We start from the raw sequence: 23,190 nt of genomic DNA, 5'->3' as shown, positions 1-23,190 counted from the left end.
AAATTTTTTCCATCAATTTCATATCACAAATTCATTCTTTCTCAAAGTTAAATTTTGTTTTTTTATTAACTGCAACAAATAAACATAAAAAAATACATAGAAAGCACTGAAAATTCATTGAAAAAGGGAGATAACTCTTTGTTTTGTACAAAATTTTGTTACATTGTTAGTGAACTTTAAAATCATTTACCGAGCCATCCACTGTAAATTCAAAAATATCTTTGACATATATATCCTTTGTATGATATAAATATTGCATTGGAACCAAAAATTCAGTTGGGAAAAAAAACGTTGTGCCACCCATGTCATTGGATTTGCCTGATATTTACTTGGACAGCCTCTTAACTCTTTATATATTCTCCTTACACACATTGCCTTTTTAAATTATGCTTAGTCAATGACTTGTTACTTGTCTATCACAAAACCATTTTCAATATTTAATAAACACATTTATGGCTTTGTTTGAAAAAAGAGGGGAAAAAGATACCAGAGGGACAGTCAAACTCATGGATTGAAAATAAACTAACAATGCCATGACTAAACTGTTTGATTTTTAAAAAATCATTTTACAAAATCAGCATGATATTTTTTATTTCATCAACAACAAATAAATCTTATTTAGAGATCACAGCTTGGAAAAAGGGTAACAGAATATTTAACAGCAAGTATAAGTTTGTCTAAAGCGTCAGCAAAGGTCTCCCAGCAAATATAATTATGAACTAATGTTATCCAAAACCATTTAATAAAATGAATGTTCTATAATGATTCGCTGACTAATGAAAGCTTTTCCTAAAAAAAGTTACAATCTTCTAAATAGCATTGTTTTATATTTTTAAAAAATTAAGTAGATTTTATTCTAGACATCAGTGTTGTTGATGAATCTCAACCCATGCATTACGGTACTGGTATAGATTCACACTCACAATCCTCGATAATGTCAACCTACAATAGGAAAAACATGTATGAGAATATTGATCATAATAAATCTTACTACAATTGTTAATAAACTGTTATGACAGAGATATTTCTCGCCTTTTTGTTATTTTGATTATCAAATGTTGAAATAACAAGTGACAAATTGTGAGCTACTGCTCACTGATGATACCCCCGCCGCAAGTGGATAATATTAATAGTGTAAAAATATGCAAGTGTTCGGTAAACAGGAAGTTGTCAAGTGATGAATCTGAAAACGCATCACACGATATAGCTGACTTATATAAACCCTGAAACCAAATTTCAGAAATCCTTGTATTGTAGTTCCTGAGAAAAATGTGACGAAAATTTTCAACTTGGCTATCATGTGTAAAATCATACAAGTGTTCGGTAAACAGGAAGTTGTCAAGTGATCAATCTGAAAACACATCACACAGTATGGCTGACATATATAAATGTTGATACCAAATTACAGAAAGGGTGGATGTGTAGTTCCTGAGAAAAGTGTGACGAAAGTTTCATGGGACGGACTGACTGACGGACGGACAGACTGACGGACGGACGGACTGACAGACAGAGGTAAAACAGTAAACCCCCCTTTTTTAAAGCGGGGGTATAACCTTTTTTAAAGCGGGGGTATAAAAATAGCATACTTTAACATCTCACAAAAGTTATGCAAATATTCAAAGTTAATGAACCATGACTGAGGTACATGCCATAACAATCTCAATGTTAATGAGATGTGCCAATGCTTATACAACTGCATACTAAAAATCATTGACTTATTATAAGTTGTTCCCTTTAAACCATAAAGAGAGGGTTTGGGATATATAATTTCCATGGAAACAATATTTGTATACCTAATATCATTGACTTAACATAAGCAATTCCTCTTAGACTGATCTAATCACAAACCAATATATGTAAACTAAGCAAAAGTTTCAAAATCGAAAGGCCGTGACTGAGGAGGCAGGGCCAAATTTTCTCCATGGAAATGAGATGTGCTATTTACTTTAAATTGATTTTGCTTTTATATTAAGCCATACCTACCTTTTTCATCCCTGTTGTCTGGTCTTTACACACCAACTCTACATCTACCTGCTTTGTGATTGGCTTACAACATAAATTAGCATACGGGCCACACCCTCCATCACATTTCCCTAGATTAACCTTTCTCTCAGATAAACAACCTTCATCATTTCTTATTGTTTCTAATCTTGGCATCTTGGTACAGTTGAGTGGTTGTGCTAAAAGAACAGTTAAGATTGGTTACTGTAGTGTTACAAGAGGCATACATGTGCCTGTATCTCTCACCTGATATGAAGCATCCTTAGTTACTATAATTTATATGAAAATACAATAGTTACTCTATTGTTGTGTGGCAATATTGGAATTAAGAGTTATTTATTAGCTCCCTTTTAAGTTTAAGCATATTTACATTTTATATAATTACAATTGTTTACATGAAAACTTTCACCTGTGTTTATGTATACAATAACTTTACTCCTTTTCTAAACCGGTTATTAATAGTTAAAGGTAAGATTGTGTTGGTTAAATTGCAAATCTTATTCAAGAAAGTACCATGATCAGTCCGTTCACAGTTGATTGTTTTTTACTATTACAATGAATGTTGAATTTGTTCTGGCAGTTAAATTTAAATTGGGAATGCCTTTAACTTGTTTTCAGCCAATCAAAATACTGATTCTTATGAAACATACATCTAATGTCATACCCGTAGCCTGGGGGTTCGGGAGGTTGGGAAGAACCCCCCCCCTTGAAACCAAATAAGCACTGTTTAAGTCAATGTTCTGTTCAAATTGTGACTGTTAAAGTCGAGTTCATGAGTCCAAATAACCCCCCTTGGAAATTCCTGGCTAAGGGCCTGAATGTAATTATTGATGTATATTGAAAATGAGAAGATTTTGACAATTTCAATACCAAACTTTTCATACAGGGATTTGCTTTATGCATTTACAAAATATCTACATTTAGCATAAATATTGTTTCATTCATCAAAATATTTGATGAACAGAAAATGGGGGGGGGAGGGGTAACTTTATATCATGTTTAATACTATGTTATTTTTATGATTATGAAATAACCAAAATGAACGTCATCAAGAACTTCTACTATTACAGTACTCCACATCTATTCTAATTCATACTTACTTCCACAGGTACCAGCATACAATTCTTCATATGGCTCCCCTTCATCACATGCTTGTTTGGAAAGCTCACAAGGATTTTTATATGTTTTTGTGTACTGAGATCCAATCTTTCCACAGACTGGGTCCTCTCCATGATCTGTACAGTCAGGACACACACAGAATCCTTCTCCTGTCTCACTTTCAACACAAACTTGACTTGTGTTGCAGTTAATACCCTCGCAGGAACCTAAAAAATTAGCATGTAAGGTCACAACAACACTTAATCCTTGAATAAAACAATAACACAGGATTTTTGACAAGAGCATGCACCTGTATCCCTGCATGTATTTGATTAAGGTAATGGATTATTACTTATCATTCCCAGATCATATATTAAAATCCTAACTTCAAAAGGAGCAAAGAAAAGTTTGATAAAAATTTTCCTTATTCAACGAGTGTTATACAATTCTAAACTATCAGCAAATAGGAAGTGGCTATAAGGCTGATTTTAAAATTTGTTACTCAATACAACTCAACATTATCAAGTTACCAATTCAAATATGAAATCACAAATTTCATAGAACCTCAAAATAATTGACAAAACTTTCTTTCAGAAAAACAAACAGACAGGCTGAGTAGTGTTACAAAACCTCATCCTTTGGCAAAGCAGGTAAATATTTCAACACAGGAAAAAAACATTTGAGGTATTAACACAAAATTGACACCGGAACAAATGATTGACAAATATTTTCTTGTACAGGGTAGTTAAACTTACTTCCCACACAAGGTGGTTTGTAACAATCTGATGCTTGGTTCAGTGGATACTTCTCTGTCAGGAAATCATCAAACTCTGCCATAGCTTGTCTATCTCTGGTCATTGTACCATTACCACAGGTTACACTGCATGGTGACCATTCGGACCACTCTGTCACTACCTCAACTGTACAAAGAATAGGAATTAATCATCAATTACAGGTAACACTGCATGGTGGCCATTCTGACCACTCTGTTACTACCTCAACTGTACAAAGAATAAGAATTAATCATCAATTACAGGTAACACTGCATGGTGGCCATTCTGACCACTCTGTTACTACCTCAACTGTACAAAGAATAAGAATTAATCATCAATTACAGGTAACACTGCATGGTGGCCATTCTGACCACTCTGTTACTACCTCAACTGTACAAAGAATAAGAATTAATCATCAATTACAGGTAACACTGCATGGTGGCCATTCTGACCACTCTTTCACTACCTCAACTGTTCAAGGAATAGCAATTAATCATCAATTACAGGTAACACTGCATGGTGGCCAATCTGACCACTCTTTCACTACTTAAACTCTCAACTGTACAAGGAATAGGAATTAATCATAAAATTTGTGTTAAAAAATATACTGGGTCATATTGTAAATTTCTGTGTAGACAGCTGTTTCCTGTACCAATCAAGTAATCAATTTTGTTTTTAAAGAATTGTGTTTTTATATATTGTGCAAAATGAAGATTTTGAGAAAATAAGTGCTGCCTTCTGTCAAACTATGTAGATCACCAAAAGGTTTAAGAGTGATTTAAGATATTTACTTTAAAGCTGTTATAAAATAGCAGACAAAAAGCCAAACTTTAACCCAGGGAACCTAGATAATTGATGAACAATATGATTACTACTGTTATAATTGACAAAGAAGGGTAAAAGATATTAAATGGACATTCAAACTCATGAATGTCAAAAATAAAATGACAACACCATGGTAAATAAAGAAAAAAGACAAAACTAAGACCACTCACGTCCTTTCTTTTCTTCACATGGTGCTATGGTGTTCTCTATAATGGTATCCTCTCTGTCCAGTGCACACTGGATTTTCTTAAAAGAACATATGTTGGTATATATATCCAACGTGCTACTGCAAACTTTTACTGAAAAATTAGAAAATCTTTAATTAGTAAATGAGTCTGTTTAAAAAAAGTTGTTCAAGTGGAGTTTGTGCTTCTCTATGTTTTAAAATATTTCTTTGTTTATATTTAGAAATCTTTTTTCTGCTGTTTTGGTCATAGATTTGTCTATTTTGATTATCTATGACATCTTCCCCCCCTTTTTTTTTTTATCTTTATTCAATTCTTCAACATATATATATACAACAGATATATTACATATTACACAAAAATATCACAAAGCAATGTTTTTAAGTATAATGACATATATAATCAGAACAATAATTAGAAATTAAATGTTATGACACCTTTGGTTTCTTGTACCAGAATATTATTCCTTAAAAAGTATTTCTCAAAAACATTTCTCATACATTTTGCATCACACAAATATTCATATATATGACATCTTCCTATCAATAATCGATTGGCTATGATTATTGCAGTGGGTATTCCAAGCAGAGCAAGAAGTAACTGCTATACTTTCCAAACATTGTAAATTTCAAAGCTACTCTGCTAAAATGATTAGTGTAGGACTATTAAATATTCCCAATTAATTTTACAAAGACAGTTTTTCAAATAGTTAGCAATTAAAGCTGCTTAGAGATTGTTACAGGTTCCATTACTCACCTTTGTCAAGGGAGGTAACTTGGTATTAATCATTTACATTAAAGTCTACCTACCTTCTGACACCACTTCTTCTGGTGAACATGGTGGACAAGTACATTCAGGTTTTCCTGTTTCCTCACTGATATTACATGTCTGCATACCTGGACAGCTATTCTCCCCAGGGCAGGAGTCTACATAATTATAACAGAAGAATTACAGATTGCAAATGGTAATAAGCTTTAACTACTATGGAAATACACATTAGACAGACAGTTTGAAAGTCCTTTTTTCTATGTAAGCTGTTGGTCATACTCTATTACTAGAAAATAAACTTATTCATTTTTACATTTCTGTCCAATGTATTGCCCTAAAATTTCATGGGATTTGGTGAAAGCAAATTTGAAGATGAAGTTACTATCAATCATCAAACAATCATTTAAGTTAACTTGATGATTTGTATACTATATACTGTAAACCAACTTATTTTCGCGGATAATTTAATTCGTGATTTATCATTACAAGTCCACTTCGCGGCTATTTAATTTCGCGATTTTTTAAATTTATATGGTGTAGTTTAATAAGGAAAGATCCAAGTTTTACAATTTTCGGAAAGATTTCCATTGTGTTTTTCTACACGCGAAATTAAGTTGGTTTACAGTACTAGAATTGAAAATTGATCTTTTTTTAATGTTTAACTATTTTTATTTTAAATATTCATACCTAGACAAGGTCCTCTGTAATTTAGACCAATCTTTTTACCCTTTTCACATCTTGCTACAATCAAATCTCCCTCTGAGCTGTAAGTCACACCATCAGTGCCACATACCTGTACACAAAATACAACTGTAATTTTTTTTTTACCTAAATGATAAAACTTCTATAATGGCTAAGACAAAATACATATTATCTAAATTAGAAAATAAGTGTGTAAATATGGGAATGTACCTGAATGACATCACTTTTTTTATGGCTATGACAAAATAAATGAATATTTTGTAAATTTGAAGAACATTTAGGCACAAATAGTTAAAGCTAAAGTTAAAACAAAATTCTGTCATCACAATTTGAATTTGTAACAGATCTTTAATTTGCTACTCTAAAATCTAATATAAAAGTCTGCAAGTATTAAAATGCTTTAAAGTTATATATTTTCTAAGGCAATAGCTTTATTGAACCTACCATTTGATTGTAGGGTTACTATGAATTTTATCCCTAACAATACTAGGTCAAATCAAAACCACCATTATAAACTTTTAACAAAAACATCAATAAACAAATTGCAAAAGAATTTAAAATTTAAGATTCTAAAAGTGCTTCATAGAAAGTCAATTTCATTTCTTAATTTACACTCAGACATATAAACATATGCAATGCATTACATAGTTGATGGGGGATAGGACCTATATCAGGATTTCGAGATTTACCCTTTAGGGATCAGGAAATTCAATTTTTCGATTTTCAGGACCTCAGGATTTCATATTTTTAAGCCTGTGATTTCAGAATTTCGTGATTTTAAGCCCAGGATTTCTGGATCAGGGCCCCTCCTAACCCCCCTCATAGTTAAATTACACATAACATATAACTTACTTCTCCTGGAATATTACATTTACCTCCATAGCATACACAACATTTGCCATCTGGTGAACCAGCTGGAAAAAAATCATGAACATTGTTAAAGGCTATATAATTGATTGATAAGTATTTGGTCTAAGCCTCATTAGCACAAAAAAAAAACTATATTAAGGAAAGCTATATTAAAAGAGTTTTCTCATTCTTTCTTTGTTGCTAAAACTGGTTTTTTCCTTCAAAAAACAGATTTCACAAACAGGGTTCACAAGCATTATCATATATAAATTATAACTTAGAAATTAATCACATCTTAATTTTTACAACAATTTCTGTTACAGGTATAATCCAAAAAGTTTGAAATCTCCCTAACTTTAAAGCAGAACAATAAGTACTGTGAAATTCAATCATATTTTTGAGGTGTACCAATTTTCATGGATTGCTGGAAAAAAAATGATATTTTGAGGATATTTGATTAGATGGTTTTACAAAAGTCTCCAATCAAGCATAAGGAAAATTTATTCTTAGCTGAACATTTAAATTTGTTGTTCACCTTTACTACTGGGGTCGGAGGGGTCCTGATACTTTTCCATATTGTGAAAGGACCAAACTAGTAGTTGTAAAATGCAAGTTAGAAAACATCTTTATTATCTTTAGAATGCTTTTGAGAAATGGTTTCAGAAAATAAAGATATTATTTGTATTTTTCTATTGGATTCTATGTTATAATTTGTTTGTAGAACTATTCCCAACAGCAGTAATCACTGGCTGATCCAAACCTTTTCCGTCATCCACAACCTCTAAGAGGCTGGTAAAGGGTTATTTTCGTGCAACGTGTTTTGCCATTTTAATTTCACTTGCAGCCATGAAAAAGGTTTGTTATTCACTGTGTTTCGTGAAAAATATCAACGTGCAAGACATTTCTAATTGTTCGTTCATCGTGAAATTGCAATTTTATTTCCTGTTCTTCCATGAAGATACCCCCCTTTACGCCCCTCCTCTAAGTAAGACGTACCTGAGCAGGGTTCACATGCGAAGCTACCTGGTTTGTTCATACATTTAGTTCCGTCTCCACAGGTGGCAGTTCCAATCTTACATTCATTTATGTCTGGAAACAAATTTTTATATAATGAGTTCTTAATATTTGTGGCTAGTATTTAGATATGGTGCAATAAATATACATAAGTAATGTTGGCCTTTTAGATTTTCAAGATTTCTGTTTTGATTTTCATGCAATATTCAAATTTTATACAAATTTATTATAATGCATTTTCTGAAATAGATTATATAAGGTCTATCTTGTTTCTTGAATACAAGCTATTCTTTAATTACTGCGATTTCTAACCATATCTTAAATATGCAAAAGTCTTCTCTTTTTTTTTTAACTACAGATATTTTTTCATAAATTTTTTACAGAATATTTTTTAAATCATAAAGCTTTCTACCCATGCATACATATTACATATCCGTTATTGTTTATTTCATATACTGACACATATACAAGTGTTGTCAACTGAAATGAGTATGGGGTATTGTTTACAATATTCCAGTTTATCTCAAATATTCTATTTTGAATAAACACATGCATATGAAGTAACACAACATAAAATAATAATAAAATAAAGGTTTATTCCTACCTTTACATCGTTCATTATCTTTCTGGTAGCCCTCAATACATTGACATGTATAACTACCCACGGTATTCTTACATCTGGAATGTGGGGGACACTCATCAGTTTTTGTTGCACACTCATCTATATCTGAAAAAAACCCATACAAAACATATTCAATTTTAACTTCTATAAAAATACAAAATTCCAGTTGTAAAATAAATTTTGTGAATTGAAAAACAATGTGTTTCATTACTTTGAAATACTGTGGTGGGGTTAAAATTTCGTGGTTTTGTCTCTCTATAAGATTTCATGGGGATTATTTTCATGGTTTCCTTAAGTTTATGTGGTATTATATGAACGTTCTATACTGGCACAATTTAGATGCGGCATACTTCCTTTGAGGATCGAAACCGGACAGTTCGTCGGAGAAGCAGAAGTTGATCGCATTTGCAAAATGTGTGACTCATGTGATGTTGAAAATGAACGCCACTTCCTGATGGACTGTGTCTTTTACCGAGATTTAAGAAATCAACTTATATTGGATATAGAACACTCTTTTGAAAACCTTTCTAATGATGAACAATTTAAACTTCTTATCTGCAATTATCCTAGAAAAACTGCTAAATTTTTGAACAATGCATTTAATAAAAGAAAAAACTTTCTGTATAGGAACAATCAAACATAAACTCTAACTTTGTCCGCTGTTAAATGATTATTATTTTTTATGTATAAATGTTTAAAGTGACTTATAGGTCCAAAGGGCCGGGTGTTGATACATGTAATTACAACTGCTTATTGAAATATTGTATATTGTCATATAACACATTTCACTATAATAAATAATTTGGTATTGGTATTGGTATTATATATGGAGGTTTAAATATTCGTGGGGGTTTTAATTTCGTGGATATATTTTTTTCACGAAGGAAACGAAATTTGATCTTCCCCGAAAATTTCTGCTTTTACAGTATTAGGATACAATTCTTAGACACGAAATATAAATGTAAACTGGAATTTTAATAATAATTACACCTTATGTAAGAATCCTGGATTTTGATTGGTCGATAGCCAGTGTATTTTTCACCAATTTTTTGTTATCAAATGAATATCGTTCATTTTTTAACGCCGCCGGGGTATTTGCCAAAAGGATTTGCCTTTTTTACCCTCTCTGTCGTGGTATTTGCCAAAAAATACTCTATCTGATTGGACGCTTGTAACGTCATGATCATCACTGCGTTTTAGAACATTAACATTTGGTGTAATTAAACAGATATATCATGTTCTTGAGGGGTATTTGCGAAAAATACCAGTCTTGAGAATGAATTTCCCTCGCCTTACGGCTCGCGAAATTTAACATCCTCTCGACTGGTATTTTTCGCAAATACCCCTCCTTAACATGATGTATCTGTTTAAAACTCATCAAAGATACCAGACACTTCTGATTTTGTATACCAGACTGCTGTTTTGTTTACATAAGACTTATTAGTGACGCTCATATCAAAACAGTTGGAAAGTCAAATCAAATGCAATGTTGAAGAGCAATAAAATTAAAAAAAATCAAGAAAATTGTGCCTAATAAGACTAAAGCAATCTATAATATCAAATGGTAAAAAAAATAGTCTTCAAAATATTGTTGGCAAACTGGAAGTAGAAAATTGAAGGTATTGAATACATGTCTCCATGTATTGCATACCTATATGAAGCTAATGTGCCATATATTGATATATGAATGTGGTTGCTGGCACAAATGTGACACAAATGTACAGACAATAATAAATTATAAAATCCCCTCTTTTTGAGCTGTTGTAATGAATGGAAATTGAGACAAAATGAAGTTAAAAATGTCTGATCTTTGTTTCATATTCAGTCTGATTGTTTAATGATCAATGAAGTGAATCCAAACTGGTACCTACCTTGACAGTTATTACATTCTCCCTGGAATCCCATCTGACATTCACAGATATAGTACTCTCCCTTTACTGGTACCTACCTTGACAGTTATTACATTCTCCCTGGAATCCCATCTGACATTCACAGATGTTTGACTCTCCCTTTACTGGTACCTACCTTGACAATTGTTACATTCTCCCTGGAATCCCATCTGACATTCACAGATATAGTACTCTCCCTTTACTGGTACTAACCTTGACAGTTATTACATTCTCCCTGGAATCCCATCTGACATTCACAGATATAGGACTCTCCCTTTACTGGTACCTACCTTGACAGTTATTACATTCTCTCTGGAATCCCATCTGACATTCACAGATATAGGACTCTCCCTTTACTTGTACATACCTTGACAGTTATTACATTCTCCCTAGAATCCCATCTGACATTCACAGATTAGGGCTCTCCCTTTACTGGTACCTACCTTGACAATTGTTACCTTCTCTCTGGAATCCCATCTGACATTCACAGATTAGGGCTCTCCCTTTACTGGTACCTACCTTGACAATTGTTACATTCTCTCTGGAATCCCATCTGACATTCACAGATATAGGACTCTCCCTTAACTGGTACATACCTTGACAGTTATTACATTCTCCCTAGAATCCCATCTGACATTCACAGATTAGGGCTCTCCCTTTACTGGTACCTACCTTGACAATTGTTACATTCTCTCTGGAATCCCATCTGACATTCACAGATTAGGGCTCTCCCTTTACTGGTACTTACCTTGACAGTTATTACATTCTCCCTGGAATCCCATCTGACATTCACAGATATAGGACTCTCCCTTTACTGGTACTTACCTTGACAGTTATTACATTCTCTCTGGAATCCCATCTGACATTCACAGATTAGGGCTCTCCCTTTACTGGTACTTACCTTGACAGTTATTACATTCTCTCTGGAATCCCATCTGACATTCACAGATTAGGGCTCTCCCTTTACTGGTACCTACCTTGACAGTTGTTACATTCTCCCTGGAATCCCATCTGACATTCACAGATTAGGGCTCTCCCTTTACTGGTACTTACCTTGACAGTTATTACATTCTCTCTGGAATCCCATCTGACATTAACAGATATAGGACTCTCCCTTTACTGGTACTTACCTTGACAGTTATTACATGCTCCCTGGAATCCCATCTGACATTCACAGATATAGGACTCTCCCTTTACTGGTACCTACCTTGACAGTTATTACATTCTCCCTGGAATCCCATCTGACATTCACAGATATAGGACTCTCCCTTTACTGGTACCTACCTTGACAGTTATTACATTCTCCCTGGAATCCCATCTGACATTCACAGATGTTTGACTCTCCCTTTACTGGTACCTACCTTGACAGTTATTACATTCTCCCTGGAATCCCATCTGACATTCACAGATATAGGACTCTCCCTTTACTGGTACCTACCTTGACAGTTATTACATTCTCCCTGGAATCCCATCTGACATTCACAGATATAGCACTCTCCCTTTACTGGTACCTACCTTGACAGTTGTTACATTCTCCCTGGAATCCCATCTGACATTCACAGATATAGGACTCTCCCTTTGCTGGTACTTACCTTGACAGTTATTACATTCTCCCTGGAATCCCATCTGACATTCACAGATATAGGACTCTCCCTTTACAACACAATTCTCATTCGGATTACATGGGTTGGTACCACAAGGATTAACTAGAAAACAAAACAATTATATGTTTTAGTTTTGAAATAAGACTTTGTACTGTCACATGTTCTAACTGCAACATGGCAAATTATTTGAATCTTGAAAAAATCATGTACTATATACATTTATAGGCATAGACTTGGAATTCATTTTGTTGTGCATAATTTCAAATTTATTTAAGAAATTTACCATTATTTAACTATTTGCTTTTGTTGCATTGTTTTCCTCTCTTTAATGAATGAAATTTCTTTGATAAATTATTTTCCCTTTTTGAATGTTAAACCTTTGTTGAATGTTAAATGAATTAATCGATTGGTTAAAGAAGTGTTGCAGACAAGAAACAACAATAAACAACCACAAAACGACAGACAAATTAAAAGAAAATTAACAAACAAACAAAAGTATAAACATTCCCAAAATATCCTGATGTTTATATCTGAAAGATTTGTATAAAAATGTCCAAAGTTGGGACACATTTGATTGGCTGAATGTTTTTGTCTAGTTATATATTTACATTCACACTTTTCTCCGTCTCCCATGAATCCTTGTTTACAATAACATCCATACACGCCTGTATCTTTATCCAAACCACATGTGGCATTCTCACTGCAGGTCAGAGGTCGTGAGGTGAATGACCTGTCAGACTGACATGTAGACATTGTTGTGCATTCTTGATCAGTGTAGAACTCTCCAACCTATATTAAAAATCAAAATTCATAATTGTAAGGTCCATATGTTATGCGTTAGTAAAATATCATTCTATCAGTAATCAAATAGTATCTCAGTTTCAGTTTGTTACTTTTTTAGCATGATGGTAATGTCCCTCTTTTAATTAAAATGGCTGAATAGTTATGAACTGTTTGGTAAGGTTGAGTTAAGGTCAAGGATTGGGTGAGCCAAGGTTTAGTCCAAATAATTATGAGGTCTTGAAAGGTTATCTTTTTTTCTGTGAAGCCTTTCTACCATGTTCTAACACTGAAGCCTCTTTTTCTGTGGACCTTGAGAGAATTTTTGGTGTAATTTAATATTTTGAGACCTATTTTGCCAAGAAATCTTCACTCATGGCTAGAAATGTTTGCATTTTACAAATTCTTACCTTTTTTGTACTTCTTCATGCAAAATATGTCCAGATATATCAAAGTAATTATGAAATAATTAGTAACATATCCATTTTAGGCAGGCCCGTAGCCAGGAATTTCCAGGGGGGGGGGGGGGGGGGGGTTGTTGGACTCACAAACTCGACTTTAACAGTCACAATTCGAACAGAACATTGACTTAATTTATATTATCCTAAAAATTCTGGTTGACTAAATTTTAGTAGTTTGATATTACTCTCCAGACATGAAGGATCTTTGGAAATAAGAGAAAACATTTCACATATGAAGTTAATAATTTGCAGTGCCTCCATAAGCAAAAATCTGTAAATTATGGACCCTCATGAATTGTTATGGAAGTTAACTTAGTCTTCCTAATACAAACTCTGTGTTAAATATTTACGAAGATTTATTCACGATTATTATACATAATTTAAACTTGAGCTATTGCTAGATCTGTTCAAATGGACAAATGGATAAATGACAGACTAGAGAGAGGATTACCAACAGAGGTATGCCATAGTTTAACAATAACTTACAGAATAGTAGAAACCATTATACAGACATCCACACTGTTCATATTCCACACACTTATTACCATCCAAGAACATGTTCTCTTTACAATAGCAGTCGGCTGTACATTTCTCATAGGAATCAGTCTCTATTGTGGTCGTATTCTCACATGTTCTCATTCTATCTTCACTGCCACATGTTAAATACTCCATATTTACTGGACAACTTGGAGCTAAAAAAATATGTGTGAGAAATAAAATTATATTGATACATGTTAGGTATGTTGTCTTCCACAGGACTTGGCTATAAAATTTGGGTTTATAGGTAGCAGTGAGTCATTGCAATAATTTTTTGTAAATGTTATATACAATGTAGAAGCCATGTTCACTCTGCAGTTGTAAATCTTATAACATTTTCTAAAACAGAACATTTAAAGAAATCTGTTGACAAAATGAACTGCAACTTTTTCCCTTATCAACCTCACAGTCTCACTTTCTTGAAAACCATATCGCAGTTTTAATGTTTCAAAAGCATATAGCCCTCTCATTAAAAATTGCAGTGATCAGAAAACTTATTTCAACTTTTGCTTGGAGAGTATTTTGGAGATTAGCTTTGGCAAAAAAACTCACAGTGTTCTTCCTATAGCCTTTTAGCATCATGGTTATATAATGCTATAAACTTAAGGTGGTACCTAACACTACAGGGAGATAACTCTGTAATATCAGCAGAACGTTTTAATGACGTTGTGTTGTGAAGGCAGTATAAAGCTTCTCAATGATCAAAATTGGTGTTTGTCAAACTGCTATATAACCAGTGTAATTTTTCTGATAAAACGCTTGGTTCAAATTTTTTGAATTTTTTATATTTCTGTTTAAGGCTCAAAGTAAATACTTTGTCAAAATTTTATGAAAATTAAAAGAGCCAAATTAATTTTAGTGAAAGTGTTGGGTACCACCTTAAATGTGATAATTTCTGAAGGGGTTTTCTTATAGATTATGTTATGGATGTGATGCTAAAACTTTCAGAAACAAGATGATATTTTTCAATTTCCACTGTTTTCCAGGATTCTTAATGACATATCTGGGAAGAACACTAAACAATGAGTCTTTCCTCTTTCCACTAAAATATCACATGGTTATAACAAAGACATATTACATATTTAAACATTTGTCACTGGAATACACCATCACTATATATCCCACCATAGGGGTGAGTACAATACAAGAAAACTACTTAGGCAATTAAATCCAGGAATAAGATTTTAAAATAAATCAAACTGATAACATTGTTTAAGATTATTCAATTTTAACTATAACTAAATCAAAACTCACAAAAATAATTATACATAAAACTTAATTTATAAAACTTACAACACATTTCCTGAGTTCTCCAATCAGAAATGACTGTGTCATAATTATCCTGACATTCCTTGACAATGTTTTCAGCAATTGCGCACATGACTAACTCTCTGTTCTCTGTTACTTTACATTCATCAAAGATACAAGTCGAGTAGAAACTTTCTAGAACACCATCAATATCCATCTTCTCAAGACATGTCTGTCAAGATAGGAGGGCAAATATAGAATTAGTTTTGGATTCATAAATATCAGTTACATACCATTTTTGGTAGAATTACATGTATTCTTTTTTATGTTTGAGAATACCATTTTTTTTTTTTTCATTTTTTGTAACATTAGTTCATTATTCCCTCTTATGTAAACCCAATACAAACTGTCAATTATTCTTAAACCTGTCTGCTATAATAAATACATGAGAATAAACGAACATGCATGTTTTAATTAAATGGCCAGCATGTGATTCGATTTGTCAGTGCTATCAAATATTTTGTCATAGTTCTACTTGTATTGATCTTACATGTTAAAGACTGCCACAGTGGCTTTTAACTTAACAGTAAATATGCCGCTTATTGACAACAGCATTAAAGCTTATTACAGTTGACATATTTCTCACCATGAATTTTCCATCATAAGAAATGGTTTGTCTCTCATAATATCAATCTCAGTTAATGACAACTTGCAACCTTGTAACATATTTATTTCTCAGTTGAATCCTCTATTCAGAACAAAGTTTTATGGCAGTGACTTTTGAGGGAGGGAAGGAGGGGTCCTGATCCCGAAATCCTGTGCTTAAAAATGCGAAATCCTGAAATCCTGTCCTTAAAAACAACATATTTCTGAGGTCCCGAAATTAGAATTAGGAATTCCTGGATCCCAAAAGGGTCAATCGTGAAATCCCGAGCTTATAAACACCAAATCCTGGAGTCCCAATAAAGGTCCTATCCCCCCTCACTTTTGCATATATATCAAAAAATTTCAACTTTATGACTACAGTACTAGAGTTCAACCTCTTCATATTAAGACTTTTTTCTCACCTTGAATTTTCCATTCATGTCAAACACTTTGTTGCAGTAGAATTTAGATAATGTCATATCCATGCCTGTACAAGGTTCTTTGGATGGTGGAGGTTGGTTACAATCAAATGAACATTGTGGGTTGGCATCTTTATAACTCACATCAACAAAGGAGTTACCAAATTTGTTTGGATTGTTTGTCTACAAGAAAAAAAGTAAGAGATAAATGTAATGAGGTTTTAGAATATTAAATGTTCCAGCTATCCAGTTGAATTCAGAAACATGACTCAGTGACATTTTCCCCCCAATGAAATAAATCTTTCCTGTAATGTTTTACTACATAAAGAATAGAAATGTATTTTAATACATTATCAGTTATTTCATTATAACTTGATATTAAAATGTAAACAAATTGCTTTGCTCTTGGTCAATTCAGTTTGAATTTTACTAAGAACTTTTGAGCATTTTTTTAAATGAAAAAAATACTGCTCAGGTCCCAGAGCTTGTTTCAGGTGAATTAACCTTTAAAAATGTATACCATCATTGACAAGAAATAGAATTAACAATTGTACTTATATCATTTTGCATATAAATAAACATACTATTGTTCCTTGACCAGCACAAGCAGGACCAAGTGTCCAATCATCTGCAGGGTTGCTGTTATAATTACCACACAGACCACACATCTTATCCTGATAATTTGGTGGCACTTTTACTTCGACTTTCTCAAATCCATCCCAGTTGACGTTGACACCAATTGTTGTTCTTACTTCCTGTTAAAAATAAGTCTCATTGTCATTGAATGTTATGAAAAAGGGACGAAAGATACCAAAGGGACAGTCAAACTCATTAATCTAAAACAAACTGACAACGCCATGGCTAAAAATGAAAAAGACAAACAGACAAACAATAGTACACAGGACACAACATAGAAAACCAAGGAATAAACAACACAAACCCCATCAAAAACTAGGGGTGATCTCAGGTGCTCTGGAAGGGTAAGCAGATTCGCTCCACATGTGGCACCTGTCGTGTTGCTTATGCCATATCAAATCCGCGAAATAGTCTAATCGGTAGGTCACATTCATGAAAGGGAAGAGGATTGTAGTTACGACGTTAGGAACATATCCGATATCATTTGTGAAACGGTTATTCCATAACGGTCAACCAACTCGTGATGGCATCCGTTAAATTTACAAAGGGATGATTTCAACTTCACCATTTGAAACTCTTGGTTTAATAGCTTCCTTGTGAGCAGCAAAAATATGCATGTGTGAAGCAGTGACATATTCTAAATTTAATTAGAAAACATTTCATAAGCAAAAAATATATTTTTACAATGCTAAGTCGACTCTTTCAGATTTTATAACATCTAGACTTTTAGCGATTAAGAGAATATTATAATATTTTTTGGTAAACATATTGATAGGTTTACATCCTTTAAACCTTACCAACACTTTTTTTTTATATAGATTATGCCTTGATTGTATGTTAATTTTTCACTCAAATGGCAAGGTTACCCTTGTTTCTTTTGTTTTGTTTAGACCTTTTAAGAGCAATTTTTTTAAACAACAAATAAAATCAAAATCCTCCTCCTTAATGCAAAACATTTGAATTTTATAAATGTTCTTTGTTCAAGATAATACAACTTAAAAGTAATGGTTCAACAAAAACAAAACAATGATGGCCTTTGTATTAAGTAATTGGATTGTATATATAGAATAATAATGAAAATATGAATAATATATAATTACAATCCATTTTCCTCTCCTCTGTGCTAACATGTTATCTGTTTTGACAGGTACCGATCTTTTTAATCCATCAACCTTAAGCTCATGATCCTGGCCTAACTCTACAACCTAAAAAATACATAGAATACAAGTTAGGACAAAAGATCTTTTTAATCCATCAACCTTCAACTCATGATCCTGGCCTAACTCTACAACCTAAAAAATACATAGAATACAAGTTAGGACAAAAGATCTTTTTAATCCATCAAACTTCAACTCATGATCCTGGCCGTAATTTTTCTGATCATTTGGTTGGCTCAAATTTTCTGAAATTTTTATATTTTTGTCAAAGGGTCAAAGTAAACACTTGGTCAAAATTTGATGAAAATTAAACGAGCCAAATTATTTTAAGTGAACTACAACCTACAAAATATGAAATACAAAGTTAAGACAAACTTTTAGTGAACAAAAACATTGTTCTTTATTTTTTGTACTATAACATATAGACACAATTAAATGAAATTTCTAGAGAAGATGGTACCACTTCTGTTTTTTGGAATTTAGTAAATTTAGTCAACTTTCTATCAAATGGGCTTCTAAGATTTATCAAGTATTACATGTATTAGTCAGCTTTGTTTGTTCATGTTTTTTTGTATTGTCCAACTAATTTCAGCTTATAAAGTGATCTCTGATTGTGTGTATGCTAAGATAGCACTTTTATTTAAATAAAACTATACATTCGCTAAAATTATAATACTTTAATTTAATAATTTTTATAAATAATGTATTTTTTATTGTTTGACTAATTTCAGCTTACAAAGTGATATCTGATTGTGTGTATGCTAGAATAGCACTTTTATTTAAATAAAACTATGCATTCCCTAATACTTGTCATTTTTATGAACACATGTATTTTGTATTGTCCAACTAATTTCAGCTTATAAAGTGATATCTGATTGTGTTTATGCTTTTTATATTTTTTATATTTTTTTATAATTTCACTAATATTTGATATTTTTTCTCAACAAATTCTCAGATTTTAACAAGTAACTTTGAAGATGCATTTCAGAGTTTCTAACAGTATCTGAATATAAGAGAATGGTCCATATGAAAAGTAATTGTAATACTTACATGACCTGGGAATGTGAATATGACCTTTTCTACCCAGGTGGCATCTTCAATACCAACTATGTTTTTGTTCCAATGTTTTGTTAGTACTTTAAAGGTCTGATCGGTTCCGTTACACCCGTCCTGACTCATCACATACTGACAGTCTCCTTGGTAATGGAGGAACTTAGAATCATATGATATACAATGTGGGTCACCAAAACATGTACAAAGACCAACAGCTGAAAAAGAAAGTACAGATATCAATAGCTAAACTTGAATATTAAAAACTAGAGGCTATAACCTGGATCTATTATCATTTTCAACAAATGGCCATTGTAGACTAATATAATATTTCATGATTAACGAGTCTAAATTGAAAACTACATTCAAACCTATGATTGCATTGGATAATATATATTTGATGATTTTATATTGCTGATAACTTTTCTACTATTGTTTTTTACTGTTTATTTGGGATTAGAAAAATAATCATCTTTAAAGGGCAATAACTAGTGAGAAAGAGCCAACTACCAATTTTTTAAAATATAGGAGTCACAAAAATATATTAGGTCAGTAAGATTCCAATAAATGTTCACATCATTCTGTCAAGAGCTCAGGAGCAGATATTAATACAAAAGTATGACTGAAGGATAATCAGACTAACAGACAGACACCCCTCCCCCATCACTATTAATTTTTAAAACTCCTGCTTTGAGAATTTTTCATAAAATATTTTTTTGAATGCTTAATTTTTATTTTACATAAAAGGATTGTATTATTTGTTTGAGGAAAGAATAAATGGTTTAGCTTTCCCAATACCATACTATATAATAACATGTAAAAATTTATCTCTTAAAAACAAATGTATTTTTTTTCTAAAACAAAAAATTGTTGATATCTTACGTATGCATTCTACTCCATCTCCTCTATACCCTCTCTTGCAGCGACAGCTGTAGGACCCCTGTAGATTGGTACACACAGCGTTCTCACTACAATTATTTTTCTTTGGATCAGCACATTCATCTATATCCTTGCAAACAGCTTTACATTGTTGGTAGCCTATAAGTGAATTTACAATGTGTTTTTCAACTCATTAACAAACATTATAGTTATATTTAACACTGTTTTGTATGTTTTTTGCTATTAAAACATTATAGAATTGACATTGCAACAGTGTTAATGGTGAATCATAATCTTTTTTTGTCATTTTAAAAACAGATGTTGATGCTTCTGTAACTCAGAATGCAATTTTGAAATGGTTAAATACATACATAGTAAATCAAATGGCTACAGCTATAATATGGATAATAAATATTGCAATATATTTCTTGAATATAAGGAATAAAATATTTTTTTTAGCAAATTCCAAGAATAAATGGTCATCATGGTCATTTCTGTCTAAAAATTTCAACAATATAAAAAAAATTTAGGATGATTGGTGTTGCTGCCATAATAGCAAAAAATATGCCTAAGTCTGACCTCCACACCTTTGATTCACCTGTGACTTACCTCCACATTCCTCGGGTAACTCCTGTGTATATCCAGGTTTACATTTACATTTGAAGGATCCAGGTATGTTCTCACATTCTGCTGAGTGTGGACACCAACCCAAAGCACACTCATTATCATCTAAAAGAAATAAAATAAAGCATTTAATAAAAAAAACCGATATAAAACTAATTTTCATATTCCTTATAAGGTACAAGAACTTAACAAATGTGTTATTCATGTTGTCTGGGTTTTTTTTCTCTTGAGCCCTGTAAAATATACACTTAAACTTTCAAAGGCTAATGATGCATATAGATACACAATGTACTGTAACAGTTTTTGATATTAAAGCAGAAATCTATTATAGTTGCTGTCAACAAATAGATCACACACCAGATGTACATGAACAGCTAGTGGCTCTCATGACAACAGAGGAGGTTCTTATATAATGCAAAAGTTCCTAGAGTACTCCGTGTTCTTGCCTTACTCTAATAGTCCAGTCAATTTAGCATAAATTTGACCCTAACCAGAAAGTAATTGCAACAGAAGAATTTAAAGTTTTAATCTTTAGCAATATATCCCAAATATACGAAGAAAAAAGTCCCATAAAATTAACTTGAGGGAAACTGAAAAAAATCACTATTTAAAATTCCTATGGAGATTTGCATTGAAAAGGGAGATAACTCTTGCAGAAATGGCAGAAATATCAATAAAAATTGTTAAATTTTAGTTTGACCGGACTATAAAGCCCTATTTACCTTTACATTGATTCTGTCTTTGTTGATACATGCTGTTTGTAATTTTAACACAAAAGTTCTAAATACTTACCATAACAGTTTCTACCATTAGCGTATACCCCAGATACTTTCTTCCCTTGATAGCCAGGCTTACAATTGCATTCAAAGGTTCCATCTTTGTTGGTACATGTTGCATGTTCATGACAATCATTAAATCCTGTATCACATTCATTCAAGTCTGTGAAAAAAATTAAGAATCAAAATTAAGATGTTTTTTTGGTTGGATGTTTCTAAGCATTGTCTATTTATACATGGAGATAAGTTACTTTGTACTTTTAATAGTCTTTAAAGATTTAAAGGTTTTTTAAATACAAGAAACAGACAAAATTCTTAGAATTTTTAAGTAAAAGAAGAGTGCATATATTCTATTACCCTAAAAAGTCTAAAAACAAGGCTGTTGAGTGCATAACTTTCTAAACTTGGTTATCAATCAAGTAAGGGATAAATTAATATCAATCTCACTAAAAAATAACTTACCAAACTCCACTTGACTGCAGAAAAGTTTTCCAAGAGTAATCTTGCCCGTAGCATTAACTCTGCCAGAGTCTAGGAAAGTCATACTAACGACAGGCAAGTTATTGGTAAATACTCCAGCATCACTTCTCCATTGTAACTCGCCTGCATCACAGCTACACTTTCTAATGAAAAACAACCAAAGTAAAAAGTTTATTACTTCAAAGAATCAAAGCAAAGTTTACTATTTCTCAAATAGCCAAAGCAAAGTTTACTATTTCTCAAATAGCCAAAGCAAAGTTTACTATTTCTCAAATAGCCAAAGCAAAGTTTACTATTTCTCAAATAGCCAAAGCAAAGTTTACTATTTCTCAAATAGCCAAAGCAAAGTTTACTATTTCTCAAATAACTAGGGCAAAGTTTATTATTTTTAAATAACCAGAGCAAAGTTTACTATTTTCAAATAGCCAGAGAAAAGTTTACTACTTCTCAAATAACTATAGGGCAAAGATTATTATTTTTCAAATAACAAAGGCAGGGTACACTTATACTCAAGTAACCAGAGCATATTTTACAATATATGCTGTGTCACTGTTACATGTATTAATATAATTCAATACATTCAAATCTACTTTTGAGGAGATTAAAACATGTTGTATTGTAAAGGTTAATGAATGCTCTTGCAGAAAAATAATGGAGATTAAAATATAATGAAATTTGATATTTTGATGACCTTACATGAATGATGATTATTATGGGTAAGTTATAAATCATAGCCAATGATAGGTGTATCTGAATGTTTTGAAGAAAGATGGTAACACTATCTCTATTACAGGGACATGTTTATGCATATTACCTTGTTTCTAAGACACTTTTTGTATTGTCTCCTCCACACAGTTTATCTATCCCTCCACTACAGGAGCACCCACTACTTCCAGTTCCTAGGTAGTATTTACTTTGACCACCAGTGCCAGTCCAGTAAAATTTACCATATCCAATAAACTGTAAATGAAAACTAGTGCAAAAAACAAATCTGTCAAAATTGGTCAAAATTTCCTTAGTATCATAACATTCATATTTGATTGGGTGTTCGCAGTATTGTGACATGTCAGTGTTGCCTACTAACTTTAATTAAACATGTGTATTATAACAGTCATATTTGATTGGCTGCTAGCAGTATTGTGACACATCAGTTAAGAGACTATTGACT

At 32.3% G+C, this 23,190-nt stretch overlaps 1 protein-coding gene across 1 annotated transcript in view; it reads right to left on the bottom strand.

Moving 5' to 3' along the window:
• Positions 1-574: 574 nt before the first annotated feature.
• Positions 575-23,190, bottom strand: part of LOC134708172 (uncharacterized) — a 95,483-nt gene continuing 72,867 nt past the window's right edge. Inside the window, exons 33-55 of the mRNA XM_063568501.1 lie at positions 22,837-22,982; positions 22,005-22,165; positions 21,559-21,705; positions 20,752-20,871; positions 20,146-20,301; positions 19,264-19,481; positions 18,157-18,261; positions 17,005-17,175; positions 16,424-16,603; positions 15,402-15,588; positions 14,058-14,263; positions 12,939-13,119; positions 12,319-12,432; positions 8,820-8,942; positions 8,198-8,290; positions 7,205-7,266; positions 6,338-6,443; positions 5,692-5,808; positions 4,868-4,996; positions 3,855-4,019; positions 3,102-3,326; positions 1,984-2,180; positions 575-942 (exon numbers count right to left, since the gene is read on the bottom strand). Of these exons, the coding sequence (XP_063424571.1) occupies positions 895-942; positions 1,984-2,180; positions 3,102-3,326; positions 3,855-4,019; positions 4,868-4,996; positions 5,692-5,808; positions 6,338-6,443; positions 7,205-7,266; positions 8,198-8,290; positions 8,820-8,942; positions 12,319-12,432; positions 12,939-13,119; positions 14,058-14,263; positions 15,402-15,588; positions 16,424-16,603; positions 17,005-17,175; positions 18,157-18,261; positions 19,264-19,481; positions 20,146-20,301; positions 20,752-20,871; positions 21,559-21,705; positions 22,005-22,165; positions 22,837-22,982 (3,357 nt within the window). The 3' untranslated portion in view covers positions 575-894. The remainder of the gene's footprint in view (positions 943-1,983; positions 2,181-3,101; positions 3,327-3,854; positions 4,020-4,867; positions 4,997-5,691; positions 5,809-6,337; positions 6,444-7,204; positions 7,267-8,197; positions 8,291-8,819; positions 8,943-12,318; positions 12,433-12,938; positions 13,120-14,057; positions 14,264-15,401; positions 15,589-16,423; positions 16,604-17,004; positions 17,176-18,156; positions 18,262-19,263; positions 19,482-20,145; positions 20,302-20,751; positions 20,872-21,558; positions 21,706-22,004; positions 22,166-22,836; positions 22,983-23,190) is intronic.

This window comes from Mytilus trossulus, chromosome 2 (genome assembly GCF_036588685.1).
Source record: "Mytilus trossulus isolate FHL-02 chromosome 2, PNRI_Mtr1.1.1.hap1, whole genome shotgun sequence".
In the NCBI taxonomy this organism is placed as follows: Eukaryota; Metazoa; Mollusca; class Bivalvia; order Mytilida; family Mytilidae; genus Mytilus; species Mytilus trossulus.
The sequence above is the reverse complement of the archived record's forward strand: the minus strand, read 5'-3'. Positions and strand labels throughout refer to the sequence as shown.